The 15,061-nt window shown below is 31.0% G+C and overlaps 2 protein-coding genes across 7 annotated transcripts in view; one reads left to right on the forward strand and one right to left on the reverse strand.

Annotated features, from left to right (window-relative positions):
- Positions 1–15,061, forward strand: part of LOC148629319 (metalloendopeptidase OMA1, mitochondrial-like) — a 142,347-nt gene that overhangs the window by 71,674 nt on the left and 55,612 nt on the right. The window lies entirely within an intron of this gene.
- Positions 1–15,061, reverse strand: part of LOC148629323 (uncharacterized) — a 44,816-nt gene that overhangs the window by 13,050 nt on the left and 16,705 nt on the right. For all 5 annotated transcript variants that reach the window (XM_088548246.1, XM_088548211.1, XM_088548238.1 and 2 more), the window contains 10 exons: positions 13,888–13,975; positions 11,219–11,250; positions 10,579–10,670; positions 10,035–10,167; positions 9,291–9,368; positions 7,251–7,390; positions 6,014–6,189; positions 5,620–5,703; positions 3,319–3,476; positions 199–314 (listed from right to left, as the gene is read on the reverse strand). In XM_088548246.1, coding sequence (XP_088404372.1) covers positions 199–314; positions 3,319–3,476; positions 5,620–5,703; positions 6,014–6,189; positions 7,251–7,390; positions 9,291–9,368; positions 10,035–10,167; positions 10,579–10,670; positions 11,219–11,250; positions 13,888–13,975 — 1,097 coding nt within the window. The remainder of the gene's footprint in view (positions 1–198; positions 315–3,318; positions 3,477–5,619; positions 5,704–6,013; positions 6,190–7,250; positions 7,391–9,290; positions 9,369–10,034; positions 10,168–10,578; positions 10,671–11,218; positions 11,251–13,887; positions 13,976–15,061) is intronic.

Genomic DNA, 15,061 nt, shown 5'->3' on the forward strand with positions numbered 1-15,061 from the left:
AATACATGTATTAGCTTAAAACTGTAAAATAAGTAATTTTTTATCTCCAAGGGCAATAAATCCAATTAGTTGTCCTACAACCTGTACCTATAGAGACATTGATCTGCCTTTGTTGTCATGTCGAGTATAAAAATTAATTTCATTATTTCAGTAGTATAGATTAATTTTAATAAACTACTATCTGCAATGTAATATTACCTTTGGAAAGTATCTGACAACAAAGCAATGAATAAGTTGAGACAAAGAACAGCCGACAGGGCCAACCAACATCCAACTAATATCCTGGCCATGATTGGATCAATGTTTACCATCCCCTGCAAATCAATCCTTAATTAATTCTGATACTGTACAAACAATTATTGTGTTAATTAATTATTGCAATTTTGTCTGATGTTGAGAACAAATGGCTCCCAGGAGCCTGAATTGCTCACCTGGTTGAATTTTGCCTTTCAATGGCAATAAATTTAACAAGAAGTTGTCAAACAATTCTGACTCAAGAAGTCTTTGGTAGGACTTATCATAAGATCTTTTCAACAATTGAAAGTTTCTTTTAATCTATCAGTTTTCAAGATATTGACTGAAAACTGTTAAAAAAAAAGGTTATGTTTCCCCTTTCAAGGGCAATAACTCTTACAAGCACTCAGAGGACTTTTGTAGTCCTAATAATATGGATCATTTCAGCTATTGAAAGAATTTGGATAAACCTAGCGGTTTTGGAGATATATAAGAAAAACTGCTGTCTGACCCATACATTCTATTTTTAGTAACGTTGGCCATCTTTTTTGACGAATCAAAAATCCCCACATCAGTTCTATGCAGGATACCCCAAGAAACATTCATACCAAGTTTGGTTCTAATTAGTCAAGTAGTTTCAGAGGAGAAGAGTTTTGTATAATTGTTAATGACCACGATGGACGTCAAGTGATGGCAATAGTTCAGATGGCCTTCAGCAAAGTGAGCTAAAAATTCCATCAATTGAATTTGAATTAATGCATTTTTCGCAAATTTTGCAATACATTGTACTTTTACAATACATCAGTACATTTGTCCCTTTGTAACACATCTAAGTCAGATAAATTGTATATCTTTATTTCATTTCCAAAGTTTTGATACCTAAATACCAATCTTGAATACACATCATTTATGTGTACGTTTTTTCCAAAGGAATAAAAGGTTGGTTAATAGCAAAACAGCCCACATTATGAACAGTTTTTTTTTAAATTATCCAGTGATCTAAAAAACAAAAAACAACCCACATCATGAACAGTTTTTTCATATTATCCTGTGATAAAAAAAACAACCCACATTATGAACAGTTTTTTTTTATATTATTCAGTGATCTAAAAAAACAACCCACATTATGAAGTTTTTTATATCATTTCGTGATCTGAAAAAAAAAACCCACATTATGAACAGTTTTTTTTTATGTTATTCAGTGATCTAAAAAAAACAACCCACATTATAAACAGTTTTCTTTTTATATTATTCAGTGATCTAAAAAAACAACCCACATTATGAACAGTTTTTTTAAATATTATTCAGTGATCTAAAAAAACAACCCACATTATGAACAGTTTTTTATATATTATTCAGTGATCTTAAAAAACCCCACATTATGAACAGTTTTTTATATTATTCAGTGATCTAAAAAAAACAACCCACATTATGAACAGTCTTTTATATTATCCAGTGATCTAAAAAAACAACCCACATTATGAACAGTTTTTTTATATTATTCAGTGATCTAAAAAAACAACCCACATTATGAACAGTTTTTTTTTATATTATTCAGTGATCTAAAAAAACAACCCACATTATGAACAGTTTTTTTTATATTATTCAGTGATCTAAAAAAAAAACCCACATTATGAACAGTTTTTCATATTATTCAGTGATCTAAAAAAACAACCCACATTATGAACAGTTTTTTTTATATTATTCAGTGATAAAAAAAACCAACCCACATTATAAAGTTTTTTATACTATTCAGTGATCTAAAAAACAACCCACATTATGAACAGTCTTTTATATTATCCAGTGATCTAAAAAACAACCCACATTATGAACAGTTTTTTTATATTATTCAGTGATAAAAAAACCAACCCACATTATGAAGTTTTTTTATATTATTCAGTGATCTAAAAAAACAACCCACATTATGAACAGTTTTTTTTTATATTATTCAGTGATAAAAAAAACCAACCCACATTATGAAGTTTTTTATATTATTCAGTGATCTAAAAAAACAACCCACATTATGAACAGTCTTTTATATTATCCAGTGATCTAAAAAAACAACCCACATTATGAACAGTCTTTTATATTATCCAGTGATCTAAAAAAAACAACCCACATTATGAACAGTTTTTTTATATTATTCAGTGATCTAAAAAAAAACCCCACATTATGAACAGTTTTTCATATTATTCAGTGATCTAAAAAAAACAACCCACATTATGAACAGTTTTTTTTATATTATTCAGTGATAAAAAAACCAACCCACATTATGAACAGTCTTTTATATTATTCAGTGATCTAAAAAAACAACCCATATTATGAACAGTTTTTTTTATATTATTCAGTGATCTAAAAAAACAACCCACATTATGAACAGTTTTTTATATTATTCAGTGATCTTAAAAAACCCACATTATGAACAGTTTTTTATATTATTCAGTGATCTAAAAAACAACCCACATTATGAACAGTTTTTTTTTATATTATTCAGTGATCTAAAAAAAAAACCCACATTATGAACAGTTTTTCATATTATTCAGTGATCTAAAAAAAACCCCACATTATGAACAGTTTATTTTTATATTATTCAGTGATAAAAAAAACCAACCCACATTATGAAGTTTTTTATATTATTCAGTGATCTAAAAAACAACCCACATTATGAACAGTTTTTTTATATTATTCAGTGATAAAAAAAACCAACCCACATTATGAAGTTTTTTTATATTATTCAGTGATCTAAAAAAACCAACCCACATTATGAAGTTTTTTATATTATTCAGTGATCTAAAAAAACAACCCACATTATGAACAGTTTTTTTATATTATCCAGTGGTCTAAAAAAACAACCCACATTATGAACAGTTTTTTTATATTATCCAGTGATCTAAAAAAAACAATCAGAACTAGAAGTATCATTCAGGAAGAAAAATTTTAAATTGAGATACAGGAAACAGCTTAGATAAATAATCTTTTCCTTATAATCTGTTTTACATTCTTACAATTCCAGCCTAATTTATTGTCACTTGTATGTATGTCTTCATCACATACATGTATGTTCAAGCAATAAATGTAACTTACATCAAAATCATAGTCATCAACCATGGTTAACCTAAATATACTGAACAAGGCATTATTGAAGGTTTCGTAGCCAGCTACAGTAGCATTTTCAGCATTAGCTGTTCCACTGCTTTGATATGCTATCTTGTCACCACCAAATATCATGAAAAAGGCAAACACTGAAATAATAAACAAAAGCAATATTAAAGTTTCCCTCTAAATTATTAAACCATAAAAAAGAAATCCTATTCCGATGGATGGATAAGGGTAAAGCAGTATACCTAACTCCTCAGGAAATAAGGTTTTATTGACAGTGTATTATAAGCCTTCCTTTACCTAAAGATATATGTTACTAAAGGAGAAAAATTAACTTCAAAAATGGAGCTGTACATGTTATTATACTCCTCATTTTACATACACATAGTGAAAATAAGAAAGTCCCACAAACCAAGAAGTTGATATCAGACAGCAACTGAAATTGCATATAACATAGGCCCATTATAAAGCAACAAACAAAAACTGAAATCAATCCATCTTTTAGGAGTTGAATAATTGCAACAAAATCGGATGGAAGGAATGATAGACAAACAAGGTGATTTCAATGTACCACCCAATTTTTGAGTGAGGATATAAATAAGAGGCTCTCTGGGGCCTGAATCGCTCACCTGGTTAAGTTTTGCCTTTCATGGTGAATAAATTTAACAAGAAGTTGTACAACAATTTTGACACAAGAAGACTTTGGTATGACTTATCATATGGATCATTTCAGCAGTTAAATATTTCTATCTATCTATCATAGTTTTTTAAGATATTGGGAGAAAAACTGTAAAAAAAAACCTGTCAATTTTCAATCCAAATTGGTCAAATAGTGTCAGAGGAGTTGATTTTAGAAAGAATTGACATTAAAAATAGCAAAAAAAATGTAGAAAAAGGGCAATAACTCCAACATGGCTTAATGGATTAAAATGAAAATTTGACCAAAGATAGAGCTTATCATGCTGAACACTTTTACCCAGTCAGAATTTGGTTTAATCTAAAAGAAAACACTACTGTCTGACCCCTATGTTCTATTTTTAGTAATGGCAACCACGTTTTCCGATGGATAAAAAATCATCACATCAGTTCCAAGCAGGATACCCCCTCAAAAATAAATTTTTAATGACGATGGACACAAAGTGATGGCACAAAGCCAGGTGAGCTCAAAGATATACAGGTAGTTTAAGGCACATTTTTAAACAACAAATTATTCCATTAAAGAAGGTTTTCAAATGTAATGAGAAAAATAAGTTTTTAAGAACTTTTGAATAGTTCTACAATCCAAATCTTTGTTTATACATTTTTTGGCTTTAAAAGAGACAAATATTGCTGCTTTAAATTATTCATACATATTGACTTGAAAATGGAAAGTACAGACATAAAACAACTAAATACAAGTATATTTAAAAAAGAAAGACTGTTATTGTGCAAATCAGAAATATCGAAACTAGTCTGTTCAGTATACATGAAAATTAAATTAAAAAAAAACATATTTCCTTTTCTGAACTAATTAACCAGGATTTATAAATAGAGAATTTAAATTTCAAATGCCTATGGGTTCCACCATGATTGGTTGAGCTGCAATGAAGTTGGTTTGTAAAGTGAAAGTAAATAGGTAATTAATTACGACGTCTTAAGAAAGCACAATTTGGCGCTTTCCCCCAATAGTTTCAACCTTACATATACAAGAAAAGAGATTGAGGCAAAAGGTGTAAGTAAATGTAAGACAACATTGACAAACAACTGCATTTGTAGCTAGAAGACTAGTATGTCTGAGGAAAATCTATTGGCTAGTGTTTGTGTTGCCAGTCAAAAAACTTTTTGAATATTTCTCTTTTATCCTTTGTTCAAATCGTAAGTTTGTCAAGACAGCCTATTTTGGTGATTAGAAAAACAAGATTGTAGAAATATTTACAGAACATTCTTTGTTTACATATCAATATGCAGTACTTGTATCAGTACTAAACCGACTTAGTGACGTCACGAGCTAATCGGAAGCTATCGGTAAAAATCAATAAAGTCTGCTTGTTATCTTCCTTCAAATAGACAAGTTCTGCAAGATTGTTATCCTCATATATTTCAAAGATTATGAATTTTTGCATAGCCTTGAGCATTTTACAAAAGCACATTTTGCATTAAAGGTTATTTATTTTTGTTTAAATGGGTATGATTTTTCATAAGAGCCTAACTTAATGCAACGGAGGTCTTTCCTTTTAAGCAGTTGTAGCTAATTGTTTGTAACAAATTTCTCATCTAATAACTGCATCTATTTACACATGTACTTACCAAAAGGAATATAGAACTCCAAATAGAGAAAAGCAAATCGGAACAAATCTTTTACCATATGTGTTAACATCACAATAAATGGACCTGAAAAATGATGATTAAATGTTTTACAGTTCCGAATCTAGAAAATTTATTTAAAAAGTATCAAGAATAATCTTGCAAAAATATTATATAAAGCTATTGTTGGGCCAGAGGTGAAAATCCCTCATTTAAGATATTTTCATAACAGAACTTCTGAAAAGTAGCTTTTTTAGGATCCTTTAAACAAATAATTTAAAGCCACCCCATAAAATTTCACCTACTTTTGTCAAACATCTAATTTCCAAATTATGAAGATTGTGAATTGTATTGTGCAAATTAGAAGTTTTTTGTGACAGTACAAATCTTATCTTACCAAGTAGTGAAAAGCAACGGACATTCTTCATCAGTCTAAGCCAGAGGAGAATGATAGTGACAGACATTAGTCTGATGTGAGCCCTCGCTACATCTGTTGTATGGTGTGCTACATCAGCAATGTGAGTACCAATACACACTGCCAAAAATATATAACAGATCCAGTCAAAAATGTTCCTGAAAAAACACATAAAAATACAAGTATTTCTCATGCTCATGAAAATCTTAAACAAAAATCAGAACTTTCATCGCTAATTAATTAATTCCATGATAACAGCTTAAATAGAGGTCGTAAATCAAGAAAACATGCATGTTCATGAGCTAGCTACGAAATGACCAATGGCAACATAATTAGAAAGAAGTCTTCAAAGTCGCTAGTTGTCAAATATTCTCTGCCACTGATTTTGGATTACTTTCAACAAATGCCATATGCTCTAAAATCGGGAGACTTACGCTTGATTCTTGGTTTCCTTGATATGACTTCTCTTTAGTAACCAGGATGATCCGAACGATCAAAACAACTGGTTAACACAAACAAGATTAAACAACTGGCGATGGCTAAATATAGATATCATGGCCCTGATAATGTATACGATCTATATAGACAACTGTAACTAGCCCCTGTGTTTGAATCAATAACAGGGTAATATTACATAAATTCAATGTTAACCAATCATTTCACCTTTTAATGTAAACTTCCTAATCTCATACAAGCAAAAAACACACACAGACATGTGTGTTGATATTTTTTAAAAGAGGTACATTTTAGCAATCTTTGGGTTGCTTATGATATTGACCAGGGAATCAGATTAAACAACTGGCAATGAATATTTATAGATATTAAGTCACTTCTAATGTATGTTACCTATAAAGTCTTGTAATGAGCCGCTGTGCTTGAATCAGACACTGGGTATATAAATGTTCAATGCTAACCGATCATTTCATGTAAACTTCCCATTCCCATACAAGCAAGAAACACACATAGAACACTCATGTATGATAGTTATGAGGTACATTTTTATCTCTCGTATAAAGGAAGAACTATGAAATTATGAGTACAAGAAGTTGCTAACAATATTAGCGAATACAAAAAGGACAGTAACATCATTCCTTCTGTATCTTTGTAAAGGGTTCATGATTGTGTAAAATAATCTTACTTAAGAAATTGTTTTTTTACGATATATATATATATATACATTTAATGAGAAGAATGTGTAAATAGTTCAAATGATGTGTACCAGAAATCTGTAAAGTAAGATGGTCCTTTGTTTTGTAAGTCCTCCTTCTCAGACTCCAGAAAGTTTCTCTCTTCTGGCCATCGGGGATGACAATACTTCAAGTCATCGTCTATTTCTTTTGTCCTTTGTGATTCCCAAAGCTATATGTAGAAAGGAGATTTTAATTTTAATTTCTTGCAAAATTATGCATCTATAATAAAAACTGCAGAAATTAATCAAATCCGGTTAAAAAATAAATGGCCTCTTTTTTAATTTAATGATTTCAAAGGAATGAGATACTTAACTGAAGTGAAAAAAATATATCAGTATTTCAAAACATAGAACATTTGGTGTACACAGTTCATGGAAGCTGCAGAATATTCAATAACAACTATAAACAACACAGAAAAATGAAAAATACTTTATAATATTGCAATAATGGATCCAGAAACTGAAAAAAATGCTGGTCATTGACCGACAAATTTTGCAAATGACCTACGACAATTTTCCAATATCGGGAATAAAAAATTGTCAACCCTTATAAATTACAGTCTGCATGGTGTTATTAGTGTATAAACATCCTGTCTACCAATCTCCTAATTGTTTATTGGAAATTAATTGACAGGTGTGTATCAATTTTAGCCGATGTGCAGCCACCTGTGACTGTGATTTACCTGTAACTGATTAGTTGATTGCATAATTCTAACAAATAGGCTTCTGGAACAGAGTTATGTTGCTACAAGATTGAAGTCATCACTACAGAAGTTTTATGGCCGTTATCATTAAACATGGATCGTTACGGTGTATCCATGAAAACTGATTTATTCAATGGGTCATAGTTTTCCTTCCCTCGTTTGTCTACCCCGAACTTGACTTTTTATGAGCAGCTCGGCGGGTGTTTCTAGAAAAGCAGAGAATGCTTACCCTACCGGTGCACCTGGTCCATGCTCCCAGTTTTTAGTGGAGTCCAAGTTGCTCATTCACTTTTGTTACTTTGTATGTATGATTTTAGTTACTTTATGTTCTTTGTTGTGTAAGTCTGTTTTCCATGTCTGGTCTTTGTCCCTGGATTACGTTCTTTTGATTACTGCTATAACCTTGGTTCCCTTGATTACTCTTGAATTAACGGTACATGTGCAGCGCCATTTCCTATACAAATTAATTGAAGTAACTCGGAGAATCTTCATACATTTATTAATTAAGAAAAAAGATTGACAAGTCCACCATTTTCCCGCCAATCTTTCAGAGGTAATGAAAGCACATGGAACTGAAACTTTGAATCAGTTGTACATGTAGTTTGTAATTATACTTCGTCGATTGAATCATCTTAACACAGAAGTCAACAGACCATTTAAATCAATAGACAAAATGTGTTCGCGATTTTCTTTTATAAATAATCAACATTTTTTTCATCACTCGGGAAGTATTCGGTTGTTTGCCTATGTGATGAAAAAGTCCGAGAGATACGATGTTTTGTTTACATGTTGGAACGTCCACATGTGGTCAAAACCAAACTCGTTCACTCGCTCTGATGTTTTGTAAAAGACAGAGTATGTGATGAAATAACACACTTTCCTTTATTTATCTTAAATAACTACATACAAAGTTTAATTTTGATCTGAGCAAGTAAAAAGACTGACAAAAACGTTAGCTGAAGTTTGATAAAATGTCCGGCATGGGCTGTCAAAATTTCTGGACCCTTGATTGCAATATTTTTTATCATTAAGCAGTTCTGTTTTCCAAAAGGAACACATACTGCATAAAAAATGCTAGGTTGTAAAATCCATTAGAATTTGTGGACCACATCTTTTCTTGGAGGCAAATTTATTGGCTTACATGCATACTACCACAAATTTTAAACCAGCTCTGTCTGTAATTCTTTGCTTTTTACACAAAATCTGAATCATCTAGAAAAAACTCATTGTAATCTTTTTTAATAGTTAACAACTGCTATTTTGTACAAGCTTTATTGAGACTTATTTACTACATATGATTAAAATCTTATCCATTCACGTAACCTGACACCACTGTTACAGTTTAATGATTTGAAAAAATACTTACATAATTTTTCCTTGCCGATCTTTTATATTCTAGAACTTCTTCTATAATTTGCCAGAACGTAAATCCTATTGCTGCAACCTGAAAACAGAAAATATTACAATAAGGAAACCAAAAAGAAATTAGGTTCTCTAATTTTTTTTACTGTTTCAGCATCCTTATTTACCTTGACCTTTCACCTAGACAATCCAAACGGTTCTGGCAAAATAAGAAATACTGTTTTCAAACTAACGAAATAATATCCTACATCACTTGGTTTATGTAAAACCTTTAATAAAGTTTATCTCCCTTTGTAGAGACATAATGAGTGAAAGTTAAATTTTGCAAAATATTGACTCAGGTTATTTAATTTCAAAATCATTATTATGAAAGAGCCTCTGCAATGGTATCACATTGTCAATAGTATGATACTGCAAAATATCTAGTTGTCCAAGAAGTAGATTAAACAACCAAATCAAACAATCAGATCAAGTGATTCCTTAATACCCTACAGACCTTGTTTGTGGACAATATTATTGAAGATGTTCATTTCAGAGTGTGCAAAAGGATGTTGAAATATTTTCAAGTACCAATGAGATTTTGACCTTTGATAATAACCTAGAAAATCAACATAAATCTAGATTATCCTGATAACTTGTCCAGGTTTAGTTTTAGTCTATAAAAGGATGATTATTCCTGTGTGCTAACAACAGTGATACAGACAGATAAGTGGTAAGAGAATAATGAGGATTTTACATTCAACCTTACCCAAAGTATTATTCTCCACCAATGATCAGGCATGATATAGTTATGTCTATTATCAAACTCTATAAATATTCCTATTAATGACCACAACAAAATGTAAATAAAGTTCAGCACCAACATCAACCAAGCTCTCCATCTGCAATAATATTAACATTAATCATCTTCCTTTGTGCACATCTACATAATGATACCTTACTGTCCTATAAAATTTGATAAAAATACATAGAGCAGTGTTGCAAGTATCAGAAAATTATCATCCTCCTTCATGCAAATTTACAATATGATCACTATTAACTTTCTAATAAAATTGTATCAATATCTGTAGAGCAATTAATGAGGATTTTATTTTTTAGGAGGTAAAACCCTCAAGATAATCTCCCTTTTGCATGTATTGTGCAAAAATTATCTTCACTCGTAAATGCCTATATGGTATGTTTAAACTTCCTATTAACCTTCATCTAAAATTCATTGCTTACAAACTGTGCTTACAAAACCAATACACAGGCACATTTTGGGATATTTGATCACATATATGATGAAACCTCACCTAGCAAACCTTCTCCACATGACATCTATCAGTCTTATAAATGTTTTGTTCATCAATAGATCATACTGTTTATAATTCACAGCAGCTGCCAACTGAAAAATGAAAAGAAATCATAATTTTAGACATGGTAGGTTTTCTCTATCATATATAGGAATGAACAAAAGCATCTACTGAACATCTGACTTAAGCACCATAAAATTAACAGACACCAGCAGCTATCTTTTGTGACTTATATTACATGGTTTAGTGCAGGGAATCAATATGGTGATAGCTAAGTGGCTTGAACAACCGATAGCATGTCAATATATTCAATAGATAGAAATGGGGTTAAGGTTAGGAGGGCACGAGGCCCCATCCTCAAAGAGTTGCGCCTCTTTGCCCTGAGTATCATTGTGTCAAAGTGCCCAGAAGAAAATAGGCAGTGTCACCCAAGCCATCCCTATATGAAACAACCGTTACAAATGACTTCTTTTTACTTTAAGTGCCATATATACAAGGTGTATAAAAGCAATTTGATAAATCTGAGGGTCTTTGATATGTCTAGCACATTACTGGGTAAAGTGCCCTCCTCCTGTGCCCTTCTATTTTCAGATAACAGATAGAACACTGCAATATAATATTAATGATATTTTTTACTTACTGGGGTCACTGCAATCAACTGTGGATCTTTCTCTGAAAAAAGACAACAAAACTGGATATAAATAGCAAATAGAAGAATTAAAATTATAAAGTAAAAATGAACATTAAAAGTAAATGTGGTTATACAGATAAAAGATTTAAACTAATTCAAAATGTTTTACTTATTGTGACATCACTGAAGTTTTGTATGTCATATGATATATGCTAGAACAGCTTTCAGCACCAATGTTGATGCTTTCGATGAAAAATTCATAGTTTAATAGAATGAATCCAAACAAGATATACTGTGAACCACTGTTCATAATAATACCCTGCTTTTCTTCAACAGGAGGGTGATATTGCCAAATAACAAAAATGCATCCAAATAATGTTGCCTGACAACAAAAATATATCTTAATAATTGGCATACGTAACAAAAATTGGGTCTAATACCAGTAAACTATAATCACAAAGATATGTCTTGCCTGTTGTACATGGTTACTGTTATCTAATATTTGATAGTGATTACAGGGGCATCTGCATGAAACAGATATGGTAGTGTAATGTAGTGAAGCTTATGCAGCTATAAACTAAATACCATAGTCCTTAAAATGATATTTCTAAGTCAATAGACTGTAACTGTGGATGTACTTGCATAAAACAGATATGGAACAATGATGTAGTGATACTAATGCCAAAAATATCAGAAAACTTCAAATATCAAAGTCTCATAAAGTGACTACTACTGCATATGCATGATACAGATATTAAATCATGATGTACTGATGCTAACGCACCTGTGTACTAACTGACCAAGTAGGAGTGGTTCATATTTTACTGACCTAATCAGAAAACTTAACATTAAAATCTTAGCATGGATGCTGACACACCACTGGAAAAGCAATAACTTAAAAAATCAAGCAACTGTGATGAATATGTGTACTTTAAAAAAAATTGTAAGGGAAAACTTTGAATTTAAACCATTAAGTCAAATAATCAAACAAAGTTGTGACATGCGCGAAATAGAAGCCAATGTTTTGTCATGATAACAAGTGAATAGGTTGAGAGTAGTCACAGGGAAAGGTGTGATGGAAAACATTAGGTTAGATATCAACACTCTGTACCACATGGATAAAACACTATCCTTCAGAGAATCAAATACCAACATACAAAACAAAGAATGGTTCTTTACAATACACACATAACCCAGGTTCAAAGCGTCACTCCTATCATAATCATTTCAAACACACCAAAAACAAGAAATACACCTCAATAAGCTCATGCATAGCTGACCTTTATATACAGTCTTTCCAGGTTCCAACTGATAATTCACTATCAAAATGTTTTAAATTCTATCTTAACATGAAAAAGTATTCTGTTAAACAATATCATTTGTTTAACTGCAGCTTAATTTGTATCTTGAAGTTCTTTTAATTTTTCAAAAAAAATTAAAGTTTTTAGTATAACAAACCATTTAATGTTATTTATGTATGGAAATAAATATATTACAGAGCAAACTAGTCTACAGTTTTAATATGTCGCTAGGATATAAATTCAAGGGCAACAATTGTGATAAGGACTGAATTGAATGTGAATATTCCGGCATAATTTTATACCAGTTCTTTAAAGTTACAATTACAGTATTTTTCACCAATGTTAAGTGCATCATTGGTAATATCAGGTAAATGAGGAAACTTACCTGGTGAATCATAAAATATTGAGTTTGATGCACTTTCAAAATCTATAATATATTGTAAATCATCAAAGTTATTCCCTAAAGGGTCTATTACAAACTACCAATGCCCTTTATAAAATAAAAACTGTCTTGCTCAAGACTGCAAAAATTTTTTAATGGAAGATTTAACTACAAACACTGAGAGCAAGCTTGCAAAGAGAATACCCCCCATCCCTGTTTCAAGTAGACTTGCATCATGTTAAGCCTTTGATTGAAATTATATTTCTGTGCATTGAGTGACCTACCATTAATCAGCTTCTTTCACACACATCTACATATGATACATAACCTTGCTATATAAATTCATAAAAAGTTCACTAAGGGATTAAGGAGTTGCACTTACAAAGCTTAAACATGGATAACCTTGAGATTGATTATCTCTCTTTGTAGGTATCCACAACTAAACCATTCCACACCATAAAGCCGACAAGAATGAGGCTATATTAATTTGTTTGCAAACTCCATTTTAAATCTTATCAAACATCATGCTGGGTGCAGCAAGGCTCAAAAAAGGAGAAAGTACAACTTGAATCCACAAATCTGTGATCTAAGTCAGTGTTCATTGTGCATGTAGAAGTTTAGAAAGTTTCTTAAATAACATGAATATTTTTGTACAAGTAGAAGTCCAATCAAAAATAAGTAATTATTTTTTTAGTTGAAAAATTCAATACATGAGAATACCTACAAGTCAAAAGTAATCCTTCTTACCAAAGAGTGAATTACAAAAAAAGTGAAAATATATTTAGCTGAAAATTTACATTATAATTCTAATGATGTCAAATTCAAATGAAGTGTAATTATTAGGCCTTAAATTCATTCCTTGTACATTTCTGTTATTTTTCATTAGTAAGACATGTAAAATTTTATTTTTCTACTAAAAGCAACAAATCTAGCAAATCACAAGTCAGTGACTAATTTAATTGTTTGATTTGAATACAAAATAACATGATACTCACCCTTTTCGTGAACCATGTGATGTAAATCATAATACTGCTTCCTGTTTGGTCGGTCACATGTCCAGTATTGTTTCAATGCATCGTCAGCCTATATAATAAAGATAGAGAAATACTAGTAGGGACTAAGGGGGTCTGAGACATGAATGCATGGCTCAAAAATGTTCTATCAGAAAATGACTTATTATTCAGAAGTGATTGTATGAATTTTTAAACAAAGACACTGAGAGGGTGTTCTAGGAAGTCTGGCACATTCCTGTAGGCTGAGATATCACCCAGAACAGCATTGCTTTACATCATAAAACAGTCAATATTAGAGTACAAATAGCTCTATCCCTCAAAGGCAAAGATTTAAGTCATATATCAGCAAGTATGATAATTTCATCTCATAAACAGATAAATATATGAAAATACTAATATGCAATGTTGGTATACAATATTTATTTTCTATGTGATGTTTTTTCTTACAATGTAAAATTTTTCTGATCTAGAGAAGCAAAGAATTTCTTTTTGAGTGAACTGCACTGATATGCAAAATTATAATTTCCACCAACTAAATGGGAAGTTTGTTTTTTTTACAAAATATCATTAATACAGCTTGCTGGAAATGGTACAATAGATAAATTTAATCTTGCTAAGAAAACAGATGATAATTTGTTTATATCAGTAATTCTTCCTCAAATCAATGTACAATCCAAATGGTTCTTTTTAATAGTCCATGATTTTTTCAACATGCTTCAGAAGTAGGGAGGTATGACTGTATATATTTGCCTATAAGTCAGATTTTTGGAACTAAATTTTTAACTGCTGGGAAGGTTTCAAACTTATAGACGAGATCTAGCTTCTGAACTAAAATTATCAGCTTGAAAATGTCAAAAGCTTGACAAGAGTGTGACACCAACATTGAACAGCCAGACCGGCACCGTTTACCCCAATGTTTAAATTGTAAATGTAGGTTTTAGGAAGACTGTTTTCATCTTCTACCTTTTACAGCTAAAATATAATGCAGTAAAAGAATATTTCCTGTATAGCCTTTATTTTGCCAAAATACCTAAAATTGGCCTTTCATGATTTTATTCTTATTACCCATTCATCCATTATATGTACTGATTTTTACCTTTGTACACTTATGTAGCTAAAGACCCAAAGGTGTAATTGAAACATGACCCTAGTGAAT

This window comes from Perna viridis, chromosome 1, assembly GCF_037379345.1.
Source record: "Perna viridis isolate PV_CMFRI_1.1 ecotype Kerala chromosome 1, ASM3737934v1, whole genome shotgun sequence".
In the NCBI taxonomy this organism is placed as follows: Eukaryota; Metazoa; Mollusca; class Bivalvia; order Mytilida; family Mytilidae; genus Perna; species Perna viridis.